This window comes from Bactrocera dorsalis, chromosome 3 (genome assembly GCF_023373825.1).
Source record: "Bactrocera dorsalis isolate Fly_Bdor chromosome 3, ASM2337382v1, whole genome shotgun sequence".
NCBI classification, from domain to species: Eukaryota; Metazoa; Arthropoda; class Insecta; order Diptera; family Tephritidae; genus Bactrocera; species Bactrocera dorsalis.
In genome coordinates, this window is record NC_064305.1 from 62,825,500 (window position 1) to 62,846,438 (window position 20,939).

Below are 20,939 nucleotides of genomic sequence, written 5' to 3' on the forward strand. Positions count from 1 at the left end.
ACATGAATTTTCTCCGAACAACAACAGATAATGCCGCAACAAACGCAAAGCCTGCAACTAGCCACATTGAACCCATTTAATCTTATCTAATGTGGCAACAAGCACAGAAATTCATCAAAATCGTGAACACAAACATACTGACATATATAATAAGTTTGTGCATTCATGAGTTTTATTCGCAAATGCATGAACATGCCACAAATAATCTATTAACAGTTGGCTTTCATAGTAAAACAAAAACACATTAAATGCTGCTAGCGGTATCACAAGAAAAGTAGCTGCAAATGCGAGACTGCATAAATTAAAGCGCAAAGAGATAAGCAACAAGCAGCGCCGCAAAACTGGAGTAGAAGTTAAGCGGCTTACCGCTTAAAACGCGCTAAACGGCGGCTTTAAAGGCAGCACCACGGCGTATGAGTAACCGAAGCGCTTGCACTCACTGACAGTTTGAAAAGCTTAAGCGCTGTTGCTTTGGTTTTTTGCCTGCGATTCGTTGCACTCGATGCAAGAATTATTGCGCGCTTATACTTTTCAACTTTTCAATGCTTTATTTTCGTTTTGGCGTTCTTAGCTGTCATTACGGCGCAACTAAGGCAACTCAATGCTACTTTATGCTAATAAAAACGATGAGCAAGGCGCGCATGCGCATATGTAACATTGTTGCTGCTGTTTTTGTGTGCTTGCATGGATGTGTATGCATGTGTGTGGGCTTTTATCTTTGCCATTCGAGTTGCTTTGCGTTCGGTTAGTTTGGGTTGGGTTGAACACGCCGGCGCGCCTGCTATGTTGCACGTCTGTTAATAATTATATACACTTCGCAGTCGTTTAGTTGTGCGCATATTTCCACACACTCGTTTTCCGGTTCTTCGTGCATAATGTAAATAGACATGTATGGCTATGCGCTATGTTTGTGGCGGCGGCTTATCAGTTATAACGGTGCAAGGTTACTAAATCACATGGCTTGCCGGTTTGACCTGACTGACAACTGCTTGTCTGCCTAGCCGACTGCCATTCCGCGCTGCATTTCTCCCATCAGCCTCCTGCCTTTAAGGCATGCGTGCCAACTATTGCCACATGTTGCAAGCGTTGTAGCGCCTCACCACATACCACATCTATTCGTGCCGCTTCTTTGTTGCGCCTCCCTTCATTGCATTACAGCGTTCTGGCTCTCAGCTGCTGCATATGCTTGCCTTTGCTGCATTCACTGCTGGGCATCATCTTGTTGCATCTGCAACTGTTTGCAACGCGTTGCTTTGGTTTGCATGAAAATCGCATTGTGGTTGTTAGTGCTCGCTAAGTTAGTTAGTGATAAGTCTTGTTGCTTTGCGTTATATCAATTTTGATGCACCATTGAAGCGTTTAAATTCGCACAGCAACTCTTGCAACGCGCGTTATGTTGCACGCACTGTTGCTTTTCCACTTAAATTTATGGCTACATGCAGTCACGTGTGTGCCAGTGTGCGTGTGCAACAAACTAAATGCATTAACTATGTTTTTTCCATAAATATTACAACACTTAATGACTTCTGACGAACAATTTAGCTGAGAGATTAATGCTTCGGAGGTTTGATGGCTAGCAGCAGGTGGCTAAGGAGCAGCATCGTAATTTTACAAAGATTGAGTCTCATTTAAAAACATAACAGAGTGTTGGAAAACCGTAAGTTTTTGCTTTAAAATTAGAAACGTTTTTTTTTTTGTGGCGAAACTCGATTTTTTGACAATATTATGTCATTGAGCATAGTCCATAGAACTCTTGTGGTAAAATTGGGTTTTAGTTGCAAGCCTCAAGCTCTGCGTTTTTTATCAGCGATCGGTCAACATCAGAGTACCGAAAATGTGGCGTAAACAGAAATTCAAATTTTGAGCATTATGATTATTATGGACACCTACAAATCCTTGAAAAAACATTTTCTGCGTAGATTTTGTGTTTTTGTTATTAATATTTTTTTATGTGTAAAGAGGATAGTTTCCTGACCGTTGTCTGCGTACCAAAAGCCTCTTGCATACGAGTATGTTGAGCCTAATTTGCTGCATCAAAAGATGACCAGTTGACCGATGGTAGGTTTTCATGCAGAAATAACCTCAAATAAACATTGGTATTGATCTACTTGACATATCCCCTTGACTTAACTTTTTGTTTCTTAAGGGAACCTCAGCGAATGCTTTCTCGAAACATTCTATGACTGAATTATTTCGAACCACGCAATGACAACCACTTCTTCTGCTGTCATTGGACGTAAATGCATAATCTTGTTGTATTATTCGAAATTCGAACGTTATTTTAAACGTTATCTTCAAGGATACCAGCTTTTTTTATGCACATAATGAAAACGTGGTCTAATAAGCTCAAGAAAAGCTTCAAACATCTGAAAGCACAACAGCTTGTCAAGGTATACAAAGCTCTAATCATTGACGACCAATATGTGCTAATGTGATATGAGAGTTTTTTGTTAGAGAAAATCATGTTTCCAGAAATACGTAAACGAAGAAGACTCCAAACTCGTGTATATGAATCATTTGAGATCTTGATTGATCAACAGAAGTATAATGGCATACAATTTTTATCGATAGGTTTGCGATTACTTGATAGGATAGCGAAGTGTTCGGTGACTTTGATATGAACAAAGTCAAGAGCCAAACTATTATCGAATAATCTGTCAACAAATTCTCTGCACTGGACGTGCCAATGATGTTTACTATATATTTACTTTACATAACTTAGAAATAGTCGACAGTTTCTGATACTAGATATGTAACAACTTTACTAATTGAAGCTTAATTGAGTAAACAAATTGGATTTGCGATTTATACACTTCAGAACGAACATATAACCTAATCAATCAAAATTTGTGAAATAATTTCCATATGCCAAAGCAACAACAACTAAGCAATTCAAAACTTTTCGCACCTAAGTAATCAAATTTGCAACAAATTATGCGGAAACTGCAACCGCAAATGGCAAACCGCAGCGAAAATTGAATATAAAAATTCCATTTCTACTGCAATCAGCGAGCATTCGCCGTGCACAGTTGGCCGAAATGCAAAAAAAAAGCACAAAAAAAACAGAAAACACGAAAAGCCAAATCGAATCTGCGCTTTGTTGCAAGCCGCGTGCGGTTGCGGCGGAAGAGAAAAATGAAAATGCAAAGCGACTTTTGAATATATATCTGAAATAAACAAATCTGTAAGTATGTATACATATATATGTAAATATGTCAATAAATGTCTGCGTGTTGCAGCAAAAGTGCATTTTGTGCAAATTAAGCGCACTGTTTGACAATTAAATGCATTAATTTGACAGTCAGCTGTTCAAGTGTTGTCTAAGTGTAGTTGACACTCACATAAAGAGATTATGTACAAATATATATATATACATATATATGTGCTTATTATATTTGCAGCCTTTTGCCGATTTTCGCCAGCGTTGCGAATTTCGTTATAAACACATGACAGATTAGTGACATGACCCAGTTAACGGTACGCCAACGCTTCGCAGCCTCGATAAACAGTTGTGAATTTGTGTTTGCTTTGCAAGTTTTTATGCTTGCTTAGCTGCGGGATTACGCGCCGATAAGTCGGCTAGACAAGTCGCGTTTAGAAAGTATTATATTTGCATGCTCTTGGCGCATACGTAAAAATAAATGCGAAAAAGCGCCATATTATTAGCAAAAACAACATTTTGAAGTGAGTCTTTTCTATAACTCAACTTGTTGCGAATTGAGAACAGTTTCACTTGTCGGAATTTAAGCAAATTCATTGAAACAAGTTTGGACACGCCGATAGGTCTTAATCCAGTAAAATAGTTGTGTAAATACAAGTACATACGCACATACCTATGTATGTAAAAATATGCGTAAACATACGCAGAGTCAGAGATAATGAGTGCATGTTTGTGGGTCAAGTTCAATTGATGCGAAGTTCTTTGACAAATAATTTTTGAAAGTTTTTTTTAATGAAATATTATATTATTTTATACAATAGGAACAAAAAAGGAAAAACGTTAACTTTGATTGCACCCAAGCTATGATACACTTCACAAATACAAAAGATTCCTTACGAAAACTTCATTTTTATCGTTCATTTTGTATGACTGCTATGTGCTATAGCTATCCAATCTGAACAATTTTTTCAAAGAAAATTTAATATTCTTTACTATTACTAGACTTTTCGTAGACAACTCATCTTATGATATGGTTAATACCATCTGATTACCCGGTCATATAGGAAGAATAGGCAGCTAGAGACACAATTCCCGTAAGCTGTCCCATGCCATTTAGCTTCTTCAATGTTTATTTGAAGCAATGGACCATATGGAACACCTCAAGTCTTGGAACACAACCAACAGAGGACATAGCACCAAGTTACTTTGGGGTAGTGGTGATAGTGGAAAGACCAAAATGCTTCTAATTCTAAGCAAATTAGAGCTTCGCAATATTGCATGGGTCATTACGGAGCACCTATCCTTAAGCTTCTACCTTCAGAAAATTGGAAAAGGGAATTCGATGGAAAGCAGAGTAAGCGTGAAGGATGATGAAAATGCCCAGCCTTTAGCTGGATGAAAAGGCACATATTGGTTTGTCAAAAAAGTCTTGCGGTATTTTTGCTAGTTGGCGCTGAAAGCGCGTAGTTCAAGTTTTATTCGTCGCATCGGGTCATGCTATACCTTTTTGGAAAGCTCATTTCACGCGCTAACACGTGTTTGATTAATTGTCGTTTCTTTTAAGTCGTTCATGAGTCATAGCGTCGCAAACATGGAGCAAAATAAAGAGAAAATACGGCATATTTTACAGTACTACTACGATAAAGGCAAAAATGCATCTCAAGCCGCCAATAAAATTTGTGCAGTTTATGGACTCGATACAGTTTCCATTTCCACCGCACAACGATGGTTTCAACGTTTTCGTTCTAGTGTAGAGGTGGTCGAAGATGCGCCACGCTCCGGAAGGCCTGTCGTCGAAAATTGCGATAAAATCGCTGAATTGGTCGAAAGAGACCGGCATAGTAGCAGCCGTAGCATCGGTCAAGAGCTTAGCATCAAGCCATCAAAAATTCATTTCAATTTCAATAAAAAAAAATCAATAAAAATACCGCAAGACTTTTTTGACAAACCAATATTTCACAGGACGACATTAACTAATAGTCGGATAGTAAGGCATCAATTGGTTACCATGCTACAGCACAATGCCCATATGGCTGTGACCCCTTGAGTTAAATTTGAGTTAGTATCAAACAAAAGTTTTCTCAGCTCTCCGTACACTTCCGAATAGACCAAATACTTTAGAACCATTCTCCCGAAAAGTCATAACGCCGATTCTTCAGATGTTGTCATCGTTCATGCCTCTACACCATACACCAGGACGGAGATGATAAGTGACTTGTAGAATTTGATCTTTGTATCGTCGAGGGAGGATTTTACTGTTTTGGATTTTGAGACTGACGTTGTTGTTGGTATTAATGCTGGTTCCAAAGTCAACAGTGACGAAGGAGCTGATTCGCGAGTGCGATGACTGGCATCGAAGTTGTTCCTTTTCGTGCTGTCGAAAGTGGTTTTAAAATCAATGAGTGGTGGTCGTTTTCAAGATTTGGCGCATCATACTCATGTTCATATTTCACACACCACGCTCGATAAGACCTTATATGCGATATTAATGAGGCTTATCCCACGGTAATTGGCATCCCCTTTTTTGTGTGGATTGGGTAGAACTTTCGTTCGACCATTTTCTGCAAATAACCTGACCCGTTTTTTTTTGTGGTTTTTAGGACGGGTAATTGGTATTCGAACTTCTTCAAGGCATAACTGCTCCATCGCCATTGATTGTAGAATCGGGTTTCTCATCTCCTGGTGTTATGCTTTCACTGCCTTTCAGCATGCAGGAGAAGTGCTCCGTCCATAATTTCACTATGCTCTGGGCATCACTTACCATATCAACTCTGTGGGTTCTACAAAAGTATGCTCCGGTCTTGAAACCTTTTGTTAGTCGCTGCATCCTTTTGTAGAATTTTCAAGCATTACCCCTGTCAGCCAGCTTGTCAAGCTCTTCGTACTCATACATTTCGGCCTCGTTTTATTTTCTCTGCCAATTCGTCATCTCGCTCAATTCTTCAACTCTCGGTATGTACCAAGTTGTGGGCGATTGTTCCATATCTTACGTTTTCTATTAATGACTATATTTTATTTTCTTAAAACAATTCCAAACCTATATCTCATGAAAATCCACACTTCCGAAATCACATTCATATGAGCAATTCACTTTCCAAATACCACGAAAATATGATTTTACGCCCAAACATTTCAAACAATTGCCATTATCGGTTATAGATATACATATATGTATATATAAGTAAATATGTACGCTTTTCATGCATATCATTCCCAAATGCCATACATTTTCGAAAGCGAATGGCAGCCAAATCCAATTGGAGATTTGATGTTTTAAAGCGAACAGCGGAGAATTGATGATTGGCATGAAATTATGAAATTGATGATGGAGAAAACGAACAAAATGAATGAATGACATGCGTTTGGAAGTAGAAATGATATGTTTACAAACCACTCGGCAAGCGATTAAAAAGCGAAAATAATGAGCAGTGCGCGCATGCGTAAAATGGCTTGCGCTTGACCGGTGAATTTACAGCGATAAGCTAATTTTAATAATAATCAAAATTTATTATGTGTGACTGTGACAGTTATGTGAGTATATACATACATAAATATGGTATAACAAATATATATGTATAGAATAAATATGCATTTGTACTCTACGAGAGTTTATAAAGAATAATGTACACTAAGTTGTGTTGTTGTAATAGTCATTATGGGAAAATCGTCAATGAATACTACAACTTAATTCTTTTCAGCTTATAATTTCGAAATTCGTATTCGAAGACTTCTCTGCGATATAAAAATGTATGTTTGATAGCCGCCAAGCCTCATTAAGCCGTTCAAATATTGACAGCTATTTAAGTGATTAATTTTATGCGACCATTAATTACACACCAAACTAGACATTTGCTTATGTATGCGTGACTACACACACGCACACGAGATTTTAACTTTTACATTCAGTAGCCGAAGGCGTAGCGCGAAAAGTGAAAGGAAGGCTTGGCGATTCTGATTTGATGGCCTAAAAAGGCGCTGTGTAGAAAGCTTTTAATTGCTTTCTATTTGTTTTCACTGCTAATTTGCAAAGATATAAAATGATTCTCTTCATATGCGTATCACATTTGCTTTTCATAACGCCCATTCATCAAATCAACGAGTCCGGCCACTCGCCCAAGGTAAGCGAAGCGTGAGTAAATAATCATAAAACACCGAGATAGTAATTACACATTTATTTTTGAATGAGCCATGTTGCAGAACAAAGAAAAATTGCGCATAAACTAAAGCAAAAACAACAACAATAAAGAAAATTATAAATAGAGTATCAGCAACATTCCAGAGAGAGAAAGTTCCCAAGGCGCATGCGCAGAACCATATATGCAGAATGAAATTGGTTAGCGAAAAAACAACAACAAAAAGTAAAAAACAACAACAACATGTAATTCGAAGCAACAACAATTTATACAAGAAAAATTCGACAGCAACAACAACAACATAAAGTCTAGTCTAACACCAGCAGCAGCCGCAGCAATAAGAATAACAACAACAACAGCAACAACAAAAAAATCAACAACAACAACAAAAATTCGACAACAACAACAACACAAATCTGAAAACAACAACAACTGAAAGTCTAATCTGACACCAGCAGCAGCAGCAGCAAAAATATTAACAACAACAACAAGTTAGTTAGCAACTAAAGACGACTTGACCAGTTCTAGCCATTGCTGCAACATCATCCACATGCGCAACAGTGCCACTTGCTTCACTGCGCAATTGCGCATGTTTTGTGGCGCGTCGCTGACCAAATACAAATTAACCAAAGGCACGCAAGCGCAGCATAAAAGTCCGAGTATACCATGTGTACGCAAGGTGTTGCTTAGTTATGCTCAGCTGCATTTACATACCCATATGCCTGCACGGATTTATCTATGTATGTATGTGCCTGGCTGTGTATGCGTGCATTGCAGCCTCATAATCAAAACGCTATCAAATAAATTTGAAAACAGCATTCTCAACAAGTATGAATATGCAGAGCATTGTTTGTTGCATGCAACATTTGGACGCCAGTTCGTGCCACTAATGCGTTTGCTAGTTTCTTCTTATGACTAAAGATGGAAAATGGAAATTGTAGTGCGAAAAATTACAAAAACAAATTCAGCCGAGAGTTATATAAAAGATAAATGCTTTGCATTACTTTCCTGGCAAATGTGGAAAATTCTAATTTCGCTGCGATTGAAAGTCGAAAGTATGCGCGCCAGGCATGTGCACAAATTGCATTTCGCAGGCATTTCTATGCGAGCAGAGCAAATTAGTTTTGCTGTTGAGAAAAATTGGCAGTCGCACAAATGGTGGATGCCAATGAAATTCCATTCCATTCTATTCCTTTTTTAGAAGATATATTTATGGTACTTATGATTGTTGTAGTAGAAGAGCTGTGATACACATGGAGTGAAAAATATTGCTTATTGAAAAAGAAATTATTTGTTTACAAAAGGGAAGTTTTATTTAATAAAAAAGCGAAAAAATTCATATTTGATACACTGATTGGAAATCTGAGAAAAGTAGCAAACATCAGGCCTAGACTAATAATTTTTGTAATGAAATGCTTTTCTTCATATGCACTAATGTTTAAAATAAACTTTTTTTAACGTTGTTTTTTCTTATTCCTAACTGGAAATTGTTTCATATTGAGTCGAAATAAAAAACAAAACGTGTCCAATACTTTTTCGTCAAAGAACACAAAAAATGCATGAAATGACCCATATCTTCTTCTTCTTTACTGGCGCAGACACCGCTTACGCGATTATAGCCGAGTTAACAACAGCGCGCCAGTCGTTTCCTCTTTTCGCTACGTGGTGCTTCCAATAGAGTCGGTCTTCCTCTACCTCTGCTTCCCAGAGCTGGAGTGTTTTCGTCCATCTGGACCCATATATCGTAGCATTAATATCGTTTCCTTTTTGATACGCTTAAACTCTTATATTCAGCAGCTTGCTGCAGGTAAAATTTTTGTTAAGATAATTGAAAAAATCGGTTATGATGCTGTGAATTCTCGAAGAGCTATATCCAGTTGAGTTGGAATTTTACTGATCGGGTCAAATATACAAAAAAGTAACCGGAAATTGTAAAAAAATGCAAAATATTTAATTTTTCACCCATATTTATAATCTGGTAGTATACTAATGCCAACGATTTTTCTAGTTCTCGGAACACTTTTCATAAGTCCTTTTTTGGAATGGCCTTCAGCTCCTTCAGCGAATTTTGTTTTATCTCGTCGATCAACTGAAAACGGGTTCCATTCCGATGATTTTTGACAATGTTTGCATGCCAAACTCATAAATCCATGTCTTATCCGCAGTTATAATGCTCTCCATGAGTACTGTACTCTTTTCGAAAAATATTCAGCTTTAGAGGGACGAATCGAGCAGGAATGCATGTCATACCTAAAATATCCACCACAATTAGTCAAACGGACTCGTGAGAGATGTTGATCTCTCTTGCCATCTTTCTAACACTTGCTGATGATTTTCAAGCACTATATTCTTCAATCTTTTTTAATATTTTCAACAATTGAAGAGATAGAAGTTCATCCAGAACACGGCATCTCTTCAACGATCTCACGACCATCTTTGAATGCTTTGCACCACTTGTAGGCTTATGTTATTGCTAAAACTGAATAACTGTAAGCCTTTTCAAACATTTACAATGATTCCGTATACGAAATTTGGTCAGAAATACAAAATTTGAGACAAATTCTTTTTTCAATATTCCCATCCATTGTAAAAATCGCAACTGAGGTGTATCGACTTAAGCAGCTGCTGGCGATTCCCACAGAATATTATATATTTTGAAAAGTACCAAGAATAATAAAGGGTCTATTTTAGACATGTGGCTTTCAAGAAGAAATAATACCTATATAATTTTTATATGATGGCCAAGAGTTTAGCTTAGCTTTGGTTTGGCATTATGTTCTAAAAGTGATTGCGGGTAAGTAACCACCGCGGCTGGCTCGAATAAATAACTGTCGAAAGCCTCAATTTTCAACCAGTTTTCTGCAACAAACACCGAACAGTGACTTTTTAAAATATAACGACGTCTTAACGATTGCTTGTGTAGTGTAGCTTGATAGAATATTGTACAGAGGCATAGTTCAACATAACTGATGAATTTGGTGCTGAAAGCAGAGTACCATATAAATCCAGTTCGTTTTATTCGTTATCTACTTTCTTGGTAGCTAAACTAAAACATATCACTGATATTTACACTTTTCTTGAAAATGAATAAATATTCCGAAATCTTACTATACTATGTTCATTTAACAATAAATACATCCAGCTTGCTTTATTTAACTCAAAACAACCTTTCCACCCGCTTTCTTTACAGCACACCCAACACGTGGGAACCTCAACCCCTTCAGCAGTCTTGCTACACGTCGTTAGCCCATCAGCAATTGCTACTCGAAGTCACCATGCAACAGCCAACCAACTACTACACACAAACCGAAAGTGAACTGTTGCACTTGGAAGCAACCGGTGGACACTTACCCGAATACGAACAACTGCAACCTGAAACAGCAACTTCTCAAACACAAAATGTAGCCTCATCTCCGACTCAACAACAACAACAACAGTCTGTTGTACTACCACTTACGGCACTCAACAATTTGGATCGTGCCACGCCCGTCTCTTCCACAGCCGCGACACCCACACCGACAACTGTCAGCAATTTAGAGGCATCATCGAGCAGCACAAGTAACGGCGGTGGCAGCAGCAACAGCACGACGCCGCAACATTTTGTAGCGCCACTACAGCGACGCTGCCAAGCACCGCCACCATCATTGCCACTCAGTTCGATTTCATCACCGTTGCGTGCGGCCAACTACAAGACGGCCGCCTACCATCAGCACCAGCATCATCAGCAGCAGCTGGAATTTCAGCGAAACTCACAGTCGGACGATGATAGCGGTTGTGCGCTGGAAGAGTATACGTGGGTGCCGCCGGGGCTGCGGCCGGATCAGGTGAGTGAGTTGGTTGATGTGCCTAGAGTGTACATATGTACATTAAGGTCTCAAAAGAAATTTAATGTCGAAATGGAATTTGTGTACTTTAACCGGGTTCTTCCTAAGAGATTACATATTAGAAAAATGTATTTAAATTTTTCCTATTTAACGGTTTGTAAGATATTTACCGCTTATAGGCCCTAGGCAAGAGCTTTTTGATATTCATAAGAGAGAACTCCGCTCCAAATAGAGAAACGATAAACGACTAAAAGAGATTGTTACCGACAAAAACATCAAAAACGTCCACAAAGTAATTTTAATTCACGAATATTTGGGCATGGTAAGTTCTGTGCAAAGTAGGAGATGTTCAAGCGTAATAAACCCGAGTTTTTGGCCCACCGTGCCTCCTAGAAGCTTGTCCAAGGCGGTACTCATATACGAAGGGCAGATCAGTTGAGACTGCACTCCATACACTGGTATTTAATATCGAAAGGGCTCTTAAATATATAGAGAATACGCTCTTGGAAAATTCCTGGACATTTCTGAAGCGTTCAACAACGCGTCTAGATTCCTTAGATTCAGAACAGTATCCAGTCAATGCGTGTTAATCTTGCTATACAAGCCTGGATCAGAAGCCTTTTGACCTCTAGAAGGATAAGAGCAGAATGGAACGACGCTAAAATGACCAAGGAAGTCTGTAGAGGTACTCCGCAAGGTGGAGTGCTATCTCCGCTTCTGCGGACATTAGTGGTGAATAAGCTACTAAGGAACTTGGAAGGCAAGGCTCCTAAGATAGTGGCATATGCAGACGACATGCCCATCTTAATAACGGGTAGGTCTCTTTGGTTTACATGTAGAACCTTGGGGCATAGCTCAATGGCTAATGACAGTTGGGCAAACTTCGACTACACGATCCCACCTTTCAATTGGGGAGGTATCGATAGTGAGGCTGCAGAGTTTGTTAAAATTCGCGTTAAGCGTAGGCATGCTAAAAGATGACTACTCTTCTTGGACCTAGCAACTGAACTCCATCTGGTATCGAAAAGAACCAAAACTGGTCTATGCGTGGCTTATTAGCCAACCAAATTAACCAACTACTGAGACTACTGTGCATATGTTCACTGACCAACATTTGCCATGCGAGTCATGTAAACGCAATCATTCGGTCAAACGGTGAGAGCCAACGGATAAGGACATAAAATCTTGATAAAGCAATGACGCCAACTACAACTACAATTGACTTTTATGAACTCTTTCCGCCGCAACTTTTCAAATTTTCATTTTCTATAATTTTTTTTTTTGTGTAGGCAGCGTTGCATTGAATGTGGCGCGTTTTCACTTTTTTATTGTCTCGCTTCGATTGCAACAAAATGGCACACACGCTTCGGGTTCGCCATGCGGCATGCCACAAAGTCGCTTAATGCCGGCGTAACAGCATGTTTTTCGTTTTTTTTTGTCTTTTTTTCGAACATAAAAAATGATAATAAAATTTTTTACCACTTTTGCTTTCGTTTCGCCGCTTTTTTTCCAACCACTCATACGCCGCAGCGTTTTATCTTCAACGCCTCTTGCCGGCTTGTGCACTTTACTCTTACTTTAAGCATTAAAAAGATTAAATAGTTGCAAGTTGCAACTACCAGATGCATGCTTAGTGTTGTTGCAGACACACATGCAATATTTTGTCGGGTGTTGCAAGCTTAAATGTTTTTGGGCAACGTGTAACAATTCATGTTCATTAGACGCCACAACAAAAGTGGCCGTAAAATGTTGCAGCAACGGTTTTCGTTGCAATTCAGCAATACTTCAATAAATACAATTTCGTTTTCGCTTTTATGTCAGCATAGCTAGCATGCTTACAAATATATTTACAAGCAGTGCGCGCTTTTAAGGAGATTTTCGAACGTTTTGCCTCGTAATTGCGCGGCATTTCCAAGATTGCAATCGCAGATTTTTGATCGAAATTGCCGGTAATTAATTGTGCGATTTTGTTAATCTCATGTTCGTTGCCGGCGTTTTCGAAATCTCAAATTATTCCATTGCTGGCATAACATCTCTGTCGCAGTTGTTTTTTTCTTCTCAGCCAAACCCGCTAAATAATTGCTTTTCATTTGAAATTAAAGATATTTGGAGTTGATTAATGTAATTAGTATTGAATCGTATATGTGCCCATATAAGTATCTGTGTGTATTGGTTAATCGCCAAATAAGTTTATTGCTGGAATTTGGCTATCTTAGAGATAATTACTTACTTCTTACGGCTAAGCGAATTGAAAATCGACTGATGTGTGGAAAAATGTTGAACTCATATCTCAATTTGATTGCTTAATTCAATTTTTTTACTTAGTTACTAATTGCATCTCAATTAAAGTTTAAGTGGTCATTTAATTGCAAACTCTTATAAAATATTTAAGAAATTTAATGATTTTGAGGAATGCTTTTAATAAACTCATTAATATTGTGGATTATTAAAACGCTTTATTTGGTTTGATTTGTTAATAAGATAATTAAATGATTAACTTTTGCTGCTTCAGAGATGTAATACCTTTCACAAGCGTTTTTCATGTAGCATAAAAGGGTATAAAAAAATATTATCTTGATCTTGAATGTTCAGTTTATATGACAGCTTGATGGCAGAAGCTGAGGCCCATTTTATAGCAAAGAACAAGCATTACTGCAAAAATGGTATTGAAAAGTTCAATTATCGCAATTATCTTTAAAGAAAAGTATGTTAAATAAAAAAGAAAAAAAAGATTTTACCAAAAAAGTGTGCCTTGGACAAAAATCTAAATATATTTCGAAAAGGTTTGACAAGTTACCTAAGAAAAAGTTATCCATAAAAGAACTTGATTTGGATTAGTTGTTTTGTATGGCAGTTATATGCTATAGTAGGCCGATCTGAAAAACTTCTTCGGAGATTGCACCATTACCGTAGACAAGCGGAATTTTTGTCAAAAAAAAAATTCTTCCATGCAAAGACTTGATTCCGATCATTCAGTTTGTATGTCAGCTATATGCAATAATTCTCTGCACCATATAACAGGACGGGAATAATGAGAGACTTATAGAGTTTGGTTTTTGTTCGTCGATAGAGGACTTTACTTCTCAATTGCTTACTTAGTCGGAAGGAGCATCTGTTGGCAAGAATTATTCTGCGTTGGATTTCAAGGCTGACACCGTTGTTGTTGGTGTTAAAATAGACGAAATTATCTACGACATCGAAGATAGCCAATTCGCGAGTGAGACAAGTGTTTGTTTGATGACAGGAGATATTTCGTCTTGCCCTCGGTCACTACCAGACTCATTTGATTCGCTTCCTTATCCAGTCTGTAGAAGCCAGAACTAACGGCGCGATATCAATATCATCGGCATACGCCAGCAGATGTACACTCTTATAGAAGATGCTACCTTTTCGATTTAGTTCTGCAACTCGAAATATTTTCTCCAGCAGGAGATTAAAGAAGTAACACGATATGGCGTCGCCTTGTTTGAAACTTCGTTTGGTATCGAACGGCTCGGAGAGGTCCTTCCCGATTCTGACGGAGTTTTTAGTGTTGAACTACGCTGTACGTATTCCCTTCCAAAAAACAAGAATGAAATCACCAACCGTGGCAAAAGCTTTGTAATTTTTCCGCTTTTTTTATAAATCCGCGGCCACGTCCGCTTCCACACGCGCTCAAAAAAGAAATACAACTGGGATTCGGCTAAGTTTTTAACGCTTGTTATCTACGGAAATGTACGCCTTGTCTGTTATTAGAAAAACTGTAACATATAAAACAGAAAATATAAACATTGCGAAGACCTATTCATCCGAAGATCTGATCTATTCTTACAGTCGGGGCTAAGCAACCGGAACGGAGCCGAATTTTTATCCGGCTAAGGATTGTCAACTCGGCTCCATTCCTCGAAATTACAGTACGGTACAAGAACAATAACAACATTTTTACTTTATCAGCCTAATAGCGATCTATAAAGAACTAGTGAGAGATTTTGTTGGCAGTGACGTGAACTCATAAATTTTTCTATGTCCTATTATAGCCGAGTTCTTTCAGTATAAAAATACCGTTCTGTGGATAAACTATTAAAATATTAATAAGTTTTAAAATAGTTTGTTCGACTATCAGTGTCTGTAAACAGTGGAAGAGACCTCTCCTTTTTGCTAAGTCACCTCTCATAGTCAAATATAGAAAGAATTCTATCGAAATTATGAACTGGTTCTCGTTTTAAGTATTTCAAAGATTTTTAAATACAATTACATTTTTATAATAAATACATACATACTTAAAATAAAATCTCAGTCAACATTTTGAGCTAGTATACCCATTACTCAGCATGACTTTTACGATTTTAACGTGCTTACGCGTAACTCCGCACCTGTTCCAAGCAATGACGGAAACATCGCGCGCTCAACACTCAACTGCAGACAGACACATACACAACTGGGCATTCCACCATTAGTTCAGCTAAACGCAGTTGAACGGAGCAAGCGAGCGATTGACGTTGTCTACTCCATTTAATTTCATTCGAAGCGTGATTCGAGCGACATTTTCCGACTGCGGACAACGAAGCAATTAATAACATTTTTGGTGCGTTGTTTTTGTCTATTTTGTGGTACATTTGACTTCTAACTTGCGCACAACTCACAACTTTTTGCCACAAATATTTCCCATGTTTTAGCATTGGACCCGCGCACAAGACGAGGTGGTGAGGGGGATTGACCGTTGTGCTGGTTGCAAAACTTAAAAATTTTGCCACGCTCTCGAAAATGCTGTGTGGCAGCGCTGACTCACACACGCACACACTGGCTGCTTGGGCAGATAAGAGTCTCGCATGTTGCACGGCGGCACTGGCCTGTGGACTGGGTGAAGAAAGATAGATGACATATGAAAAGCTAACGGGCGCCTGCGGTGCAACACGCAGCTGCGACGTGCAGCGGTGCCACGCTCGTTGTTGTTGGTATGCGAGTGGCAGGCATGTGGTGCGCTGACACTTTGAACCAAATAGATAGCTGTAAAATATATTGGTGTTGTTAGCCGATTGAGTTTTCGGTGGAAATTGACCAAAACAAGAGTTAATTGCAGCGACGCAACGGCGGCGGCAGCGGTGAATTGGCTTAGTTGGCCGCCGAGTGAAAGTGTTGTGACTGCTGCGTGCACAATTTGATTAATTTCGCTGCTGTTTAGACATTTTTGTTGCTGTCTGTCGTTCAGTTGCTGCTACCACATTTCAGCAGGCGACGAGTGAGTGCGAACGAGTAGGAAATGATTCGTTACAAATTGAGGAAGTTTTCATTTTACGGTGTTGGTGCAAGTGAAAAATGTCATGCCATAAATATTACCATGCTTCGCAGTTGATTAGATTAATTGGTAGTGAATTTATATGGGGGTTAAACGATATTTTGATTTTGAAACCATCTTTCCGGCTGGAGAAAGCAAAACTTTAAAAGATTTGCTGGAGAGAAGAGTTTTCATGTTGAATTTGGTAAATAAAGTAAGCTGTTGGGATGTAAGGAAGAACGGAGAAAATGCTTTGGTTGATGAACTTGATTAATATGAAAAATTGCGCCGTAAGAACTAGGCCTATCCTGCAGATCTCATACTCGCTTCAAAAACAACCTGATTCAAATATAATTTTTTTTATAGAAATCAATATAATATATTCTCATAAGATATAATAAGCGTAATATTCAATTTTTTATACGTTTGCCTTGGATATCGGCTGCCGATCAGCACATAGCGTATTTCTCGAAGCTGATAAGCAAGTTTCGAGAAGATGAAGGCCAAATATTCTGCTTAAAATAGCCCATATATGATTGATAGGTGACTTTAATATGTTGCGAAACTGGCAATTGTCTCTTTTCGTGCCTTTTTGTGTAATACTCAAGTCATTCGATATCAGTCTATTAGAGGCTTTTTAATCTATTAGAGAGATCTTTTGAATCCATTCTACCTCTCCTCCACCAGCAGCACCGTATGCTACAAGCACCACGATGAGAGTTTTTTCGTTAGCGGGAAACCCGAACAACTCGCAACTTTAAGAAATTTACTGGACCCATCTTAACGCTATGGCATTAAACCCCGGATCGCATTGAGAACACCGACTTTGCGGTCAGTTATTAAATTTAAATTAACCTCAATAATAAGGCCTGTTTACTCGTCAAAACTAAATTTTTTTATAATATATTCTCTGTCAATTTCTGAGTTATATTCTAAGTTGAAGCTTAGTCTGTGAATTAGAATCCAGTACTAAAGAAGAAAAATGCGTAGTATTTTAGATATTTTATTCACGACGTAACTTTGTTATATGACACCCAGTCGCTATACATATTAATATTTAAGTATATTCAACTTCTTTAAGCTTCCTTACATTTTTGTGAAGTTAAGAGTCTTTGAGCTGATGTACTTAAGCAATAGCCCAGCTGATGTAGATGGGTGTGTTCCTGTGGTCGGGCAACATACAACTTCCAGTATCGTAGAGGCCAAAGTAAGCGGCACTGTAGATGATGATCCCTTGTACAGAAACACCGAAGCCACGATACAAAATAGCAAGACCTCCACTCTTGAAAGCGTTAGACAAGCAGTTACTAAAATCAGTAAATTCACGTTGACTACCCTTACCGATAGCAGCAAACAAACATTACGAGCAAAGCCCAAGGGGTAGACGAAGCACAAAGAAGTGGCAAAAGCAGGACCACCGGAAACCAAGTTAGCCGAAAAATAACGCCAGGACTGAGTGTGCTTGTCAAAACCCACAAGAAAATCTGTTTGTACACATCTTTGAAGGCAAAGTTCAAAGCTTGACTTGGGAAGTATCTAATAACATTGGCCAAGTTACCACGCCAGTATGACATAAAACTTGTTCTTTTGGAATGCGGTCAAAGCTATCAACCATGCCCTTGTATTGCTTATCAGGGCTGAGTTGTTTTGAGATATAATAACAGCGTTTGAGGCCGTAGCGAAACCCTTGATGAGTGCAAAGGGATCAGCAGCTTTATCTTCCTTGCCCATTATGCTTTTTGCTTTCTTCTTTCTTCTTACAAAAGAGATACAGAAAAAAATTCTTTTGTAGTTCAATTTACTTCTGGCCATGAAGTTCAGATTGCCTTCACTTTATCAATTATTCATTCCTCATTGGTAAAAACGTGCACAGTTTTTTTGCGTAGGGATTAAGAAGATAAAAATTAAATCTCCATAGGTCGTTAGGTAATTCTTCATTGAGCGAGGATCCTAACTTTCTATTATCCATATACTTCTGATTTTGTGTACGCTAACTAGCCTGCGGAGGAAAGATTTTAGCCCACGTCCCTTTGGACTAAATATGCAAAAGGTCTTAGTTTGATTTTATGCAGAATTCGTCGTCAATAAATGTTATTAAGAATAAATATGGTACCTGGTGGAACCCTACCTATACTACGATAAGGAATATACTATTTTATGAAAAAGAGATTTTGAACTGGGCCAGCTGGTTTTTCATATCGTAAACTTTTTTCTTTAGGACCGAAGCTTCAAGTAATATTGAATGCTTTCCTTTAGGAAAAATATTTACACTACATATGTAAATCTTAAAGTTGAGGCCACTGACTCCGAATGTCCTGAAATTTAAATAATTTCGGTTAAAAATTGTTAAAAATAATAAAGGAAATTTTTAACTTGCATTCTTTTATGAAATCTGGTCACTTTTTAAAAAAATAATCTATATAATAATTTTTTTACATTACAGGTTCGTTTCTACTTCTCCCAACTACCCGACGATAAGGTACCCTATGTAAACAGTGCCGGCGAAAAGTATCGCGTCAAGCAGTTACTGCATCAATTGCCGCCGCAAGACAATGAGGTAAGTACCACATTAAGCACTACCAAGTAGCTCCCACACTAACCGTAAAACAGACAATCAGACGACTGAAAAGACATCAGAAATGAAGAAAACGAACAAATTGGCTTTGTTATAAACGTAGAAAAAGACAAAAAAGTAACTGAAAATGGCTGCGGCGGCCGCCAACAATAGCAATCCAGAATCGCAGACAATAAAACGAAAACGAGCGAGAGAGGAGCGGGAAAAAACTATTTAAAAACACGGCAGTAGTTAAAACGCATTGTGCAAATGTGAAAATGAAACCTTTCAAAAGTTTTTCCTTTTCACTTGTACTTGTAAGATTAAAAAACTTTGACATTGTACTGCTTGCCTTGGCTGCGACTTGTGACTTCGACTTCGCCTTCGACTACGTCTTCAACTTGAACGTCATTGTCGCGTCAGTTAAGGACGTGCAAGTGTATTTTTAATTAAAATTTACTACAATTTTCTGATACTCATACTCAGTTGTACATCCCTCGCTCTCATTGCCTTCTCATTTTCTTTATTTTCTCATAGGTGCGCTACTGCCACTCGCTGAGCGATGAGGAGCGCAAGGAGCTGCGCATATTTTCGGCACAAAGGAAACGCGAAGCCTTAGGACGTGGCGCTGTAAGGTTACTCTCCGACGAGCGTCCATGCAAGGGGGTGAGTAGTTGTTTCAAGACGTTTACATATAAAATAATAAGTCGAAAATATTTTTAGTTGAATTTAATGAGCGATGAAGAGGATTTGTTGAAGTTTTAAATGAAATGTACAGAGAACTAATTGCTTTTAGGAAAATACTTGTTGCAAATATCATCGAGTCTCCTTTTGTGTAAAAAAATGCTAAATAATTACTTCTTTTGTCTTTCTTATACACTAAGAGTAGCTGAACATTAAAATATGTCAAATAGATATCTTGTTACTTTAAGTAAAAAAATCAAAGTATTCTCAATTAATTTTCAGGTATGCAAATAAGTTTTCCGTAAAAATCCGGTACATATTGAACTAGATGTCTTCAAAAACCTTACCTTGGATATTTTTCATAGTCGATAAAGCCTGAAAAGATCTCATTATGATTTTTTACGTCTTTCATTCCAAAAATATAATTGAGACCTTTGTTTAGAGACTATGTTTGAGTGGAAAAGTTGATTTGTTGTCTGCTGGGACTTCGCCTTTGTTTTTAATGTCTAATCAAATTCAGCTAATAAGGCTAAGGCTACGTGTTCTTATCGTTCCCAATCATAATAATAACTACAAACATACATAAGTACCGCAATTTTGTAGACTTCGAAGTTCCTAATTAGATTGTCTTTAGCATACGAAGTATGACAATTATGTAATGAGACTAATTCCATAAAAACCGTATATTTGAAAATTATTCTACAACTCTGCCATCCCCTTCAAAGTAGTCCCCTTGGGCAGCTATATAGCGATTCCAGCGCGTTTTCCATGCTTCGTAACATTTCTGAAACGCTTCAACCGGGATGTCCGCGAATACCCTCGTCACGGCCGCCTGGATGTCCGTAATCGATTATAAGTGGGTTCCTCTGACCACCGATTTTGTTTTATCGTTTTCACCTTGGACTTGCTCATGCGAGCTTTTTTCGGGTGGGGGGCGCGCGGAGACAACCATTGTGAGCTTGGGCACGACTAAGAGCACTATCACTTTACACTCTTACAATTTTAGCGTAGGTTTCCGAAGCTGTTTCGCCCAATCTGGCGCAAAATTTTATCGCGACGCGTTGCTCTTGATTTCGTTTTTCCATTTTCGTGAGGAGCACTACAAACTCACGTCTACTCAACTTGCCGCAGCAGGCGAACTAAACAAGCTAGAGTGATATAACATATATCAATGGAGAGAGGAGGGATGCCGGAAAAAGAGAAAGGGAATTTCAAGCTCACAGGTTTACCACAAGCGCGGCAATAAAATCAGTCTCACTACTTAATTGTCAAACCTCGTACACGATATGAAGGTTATGTATATAAAATTAAATTCAATGTTATTGATCGG

General features: G+C 38.3%; 1 protein-coding gene and 1 pseudogene across 1 annotated transcript in view; one reads left to right on the top strand and one right to left on the bottom strand.

The window, feature by feature from the left end:
• LOC105224647 (mucin-5AC) overlaps positions 1 to 20,939 on the top strand; it is an 80,180-nt gene that overhangs the window by 38,790 nt on the left and 20,451 nt on the right. Inside the window, exons 2-4 of the mRNA XM_029549560.2 lie at positions 10,484 to 11,117; positions 18,815 to 18,928; positions 19,463 to 19,591. Coding sequence (XP_029405420.2) covers positions 10,484 to 11,117; positions 18,815 to 18,928; positions 19,463 to 19,591 — 877 coding nt within the window. The remainder of the gene's footprint in view (positions 1 to 10,483; positions 11,118 to 18,814; positions 18,929 to 19,462; positions 19,592 to 20,939) is intronic.
• LOC125777454 (ADP,ATP carrier protein-like) lies at positions 17,339 to 18,102 on the bottom strand (annotated as a pseudogene).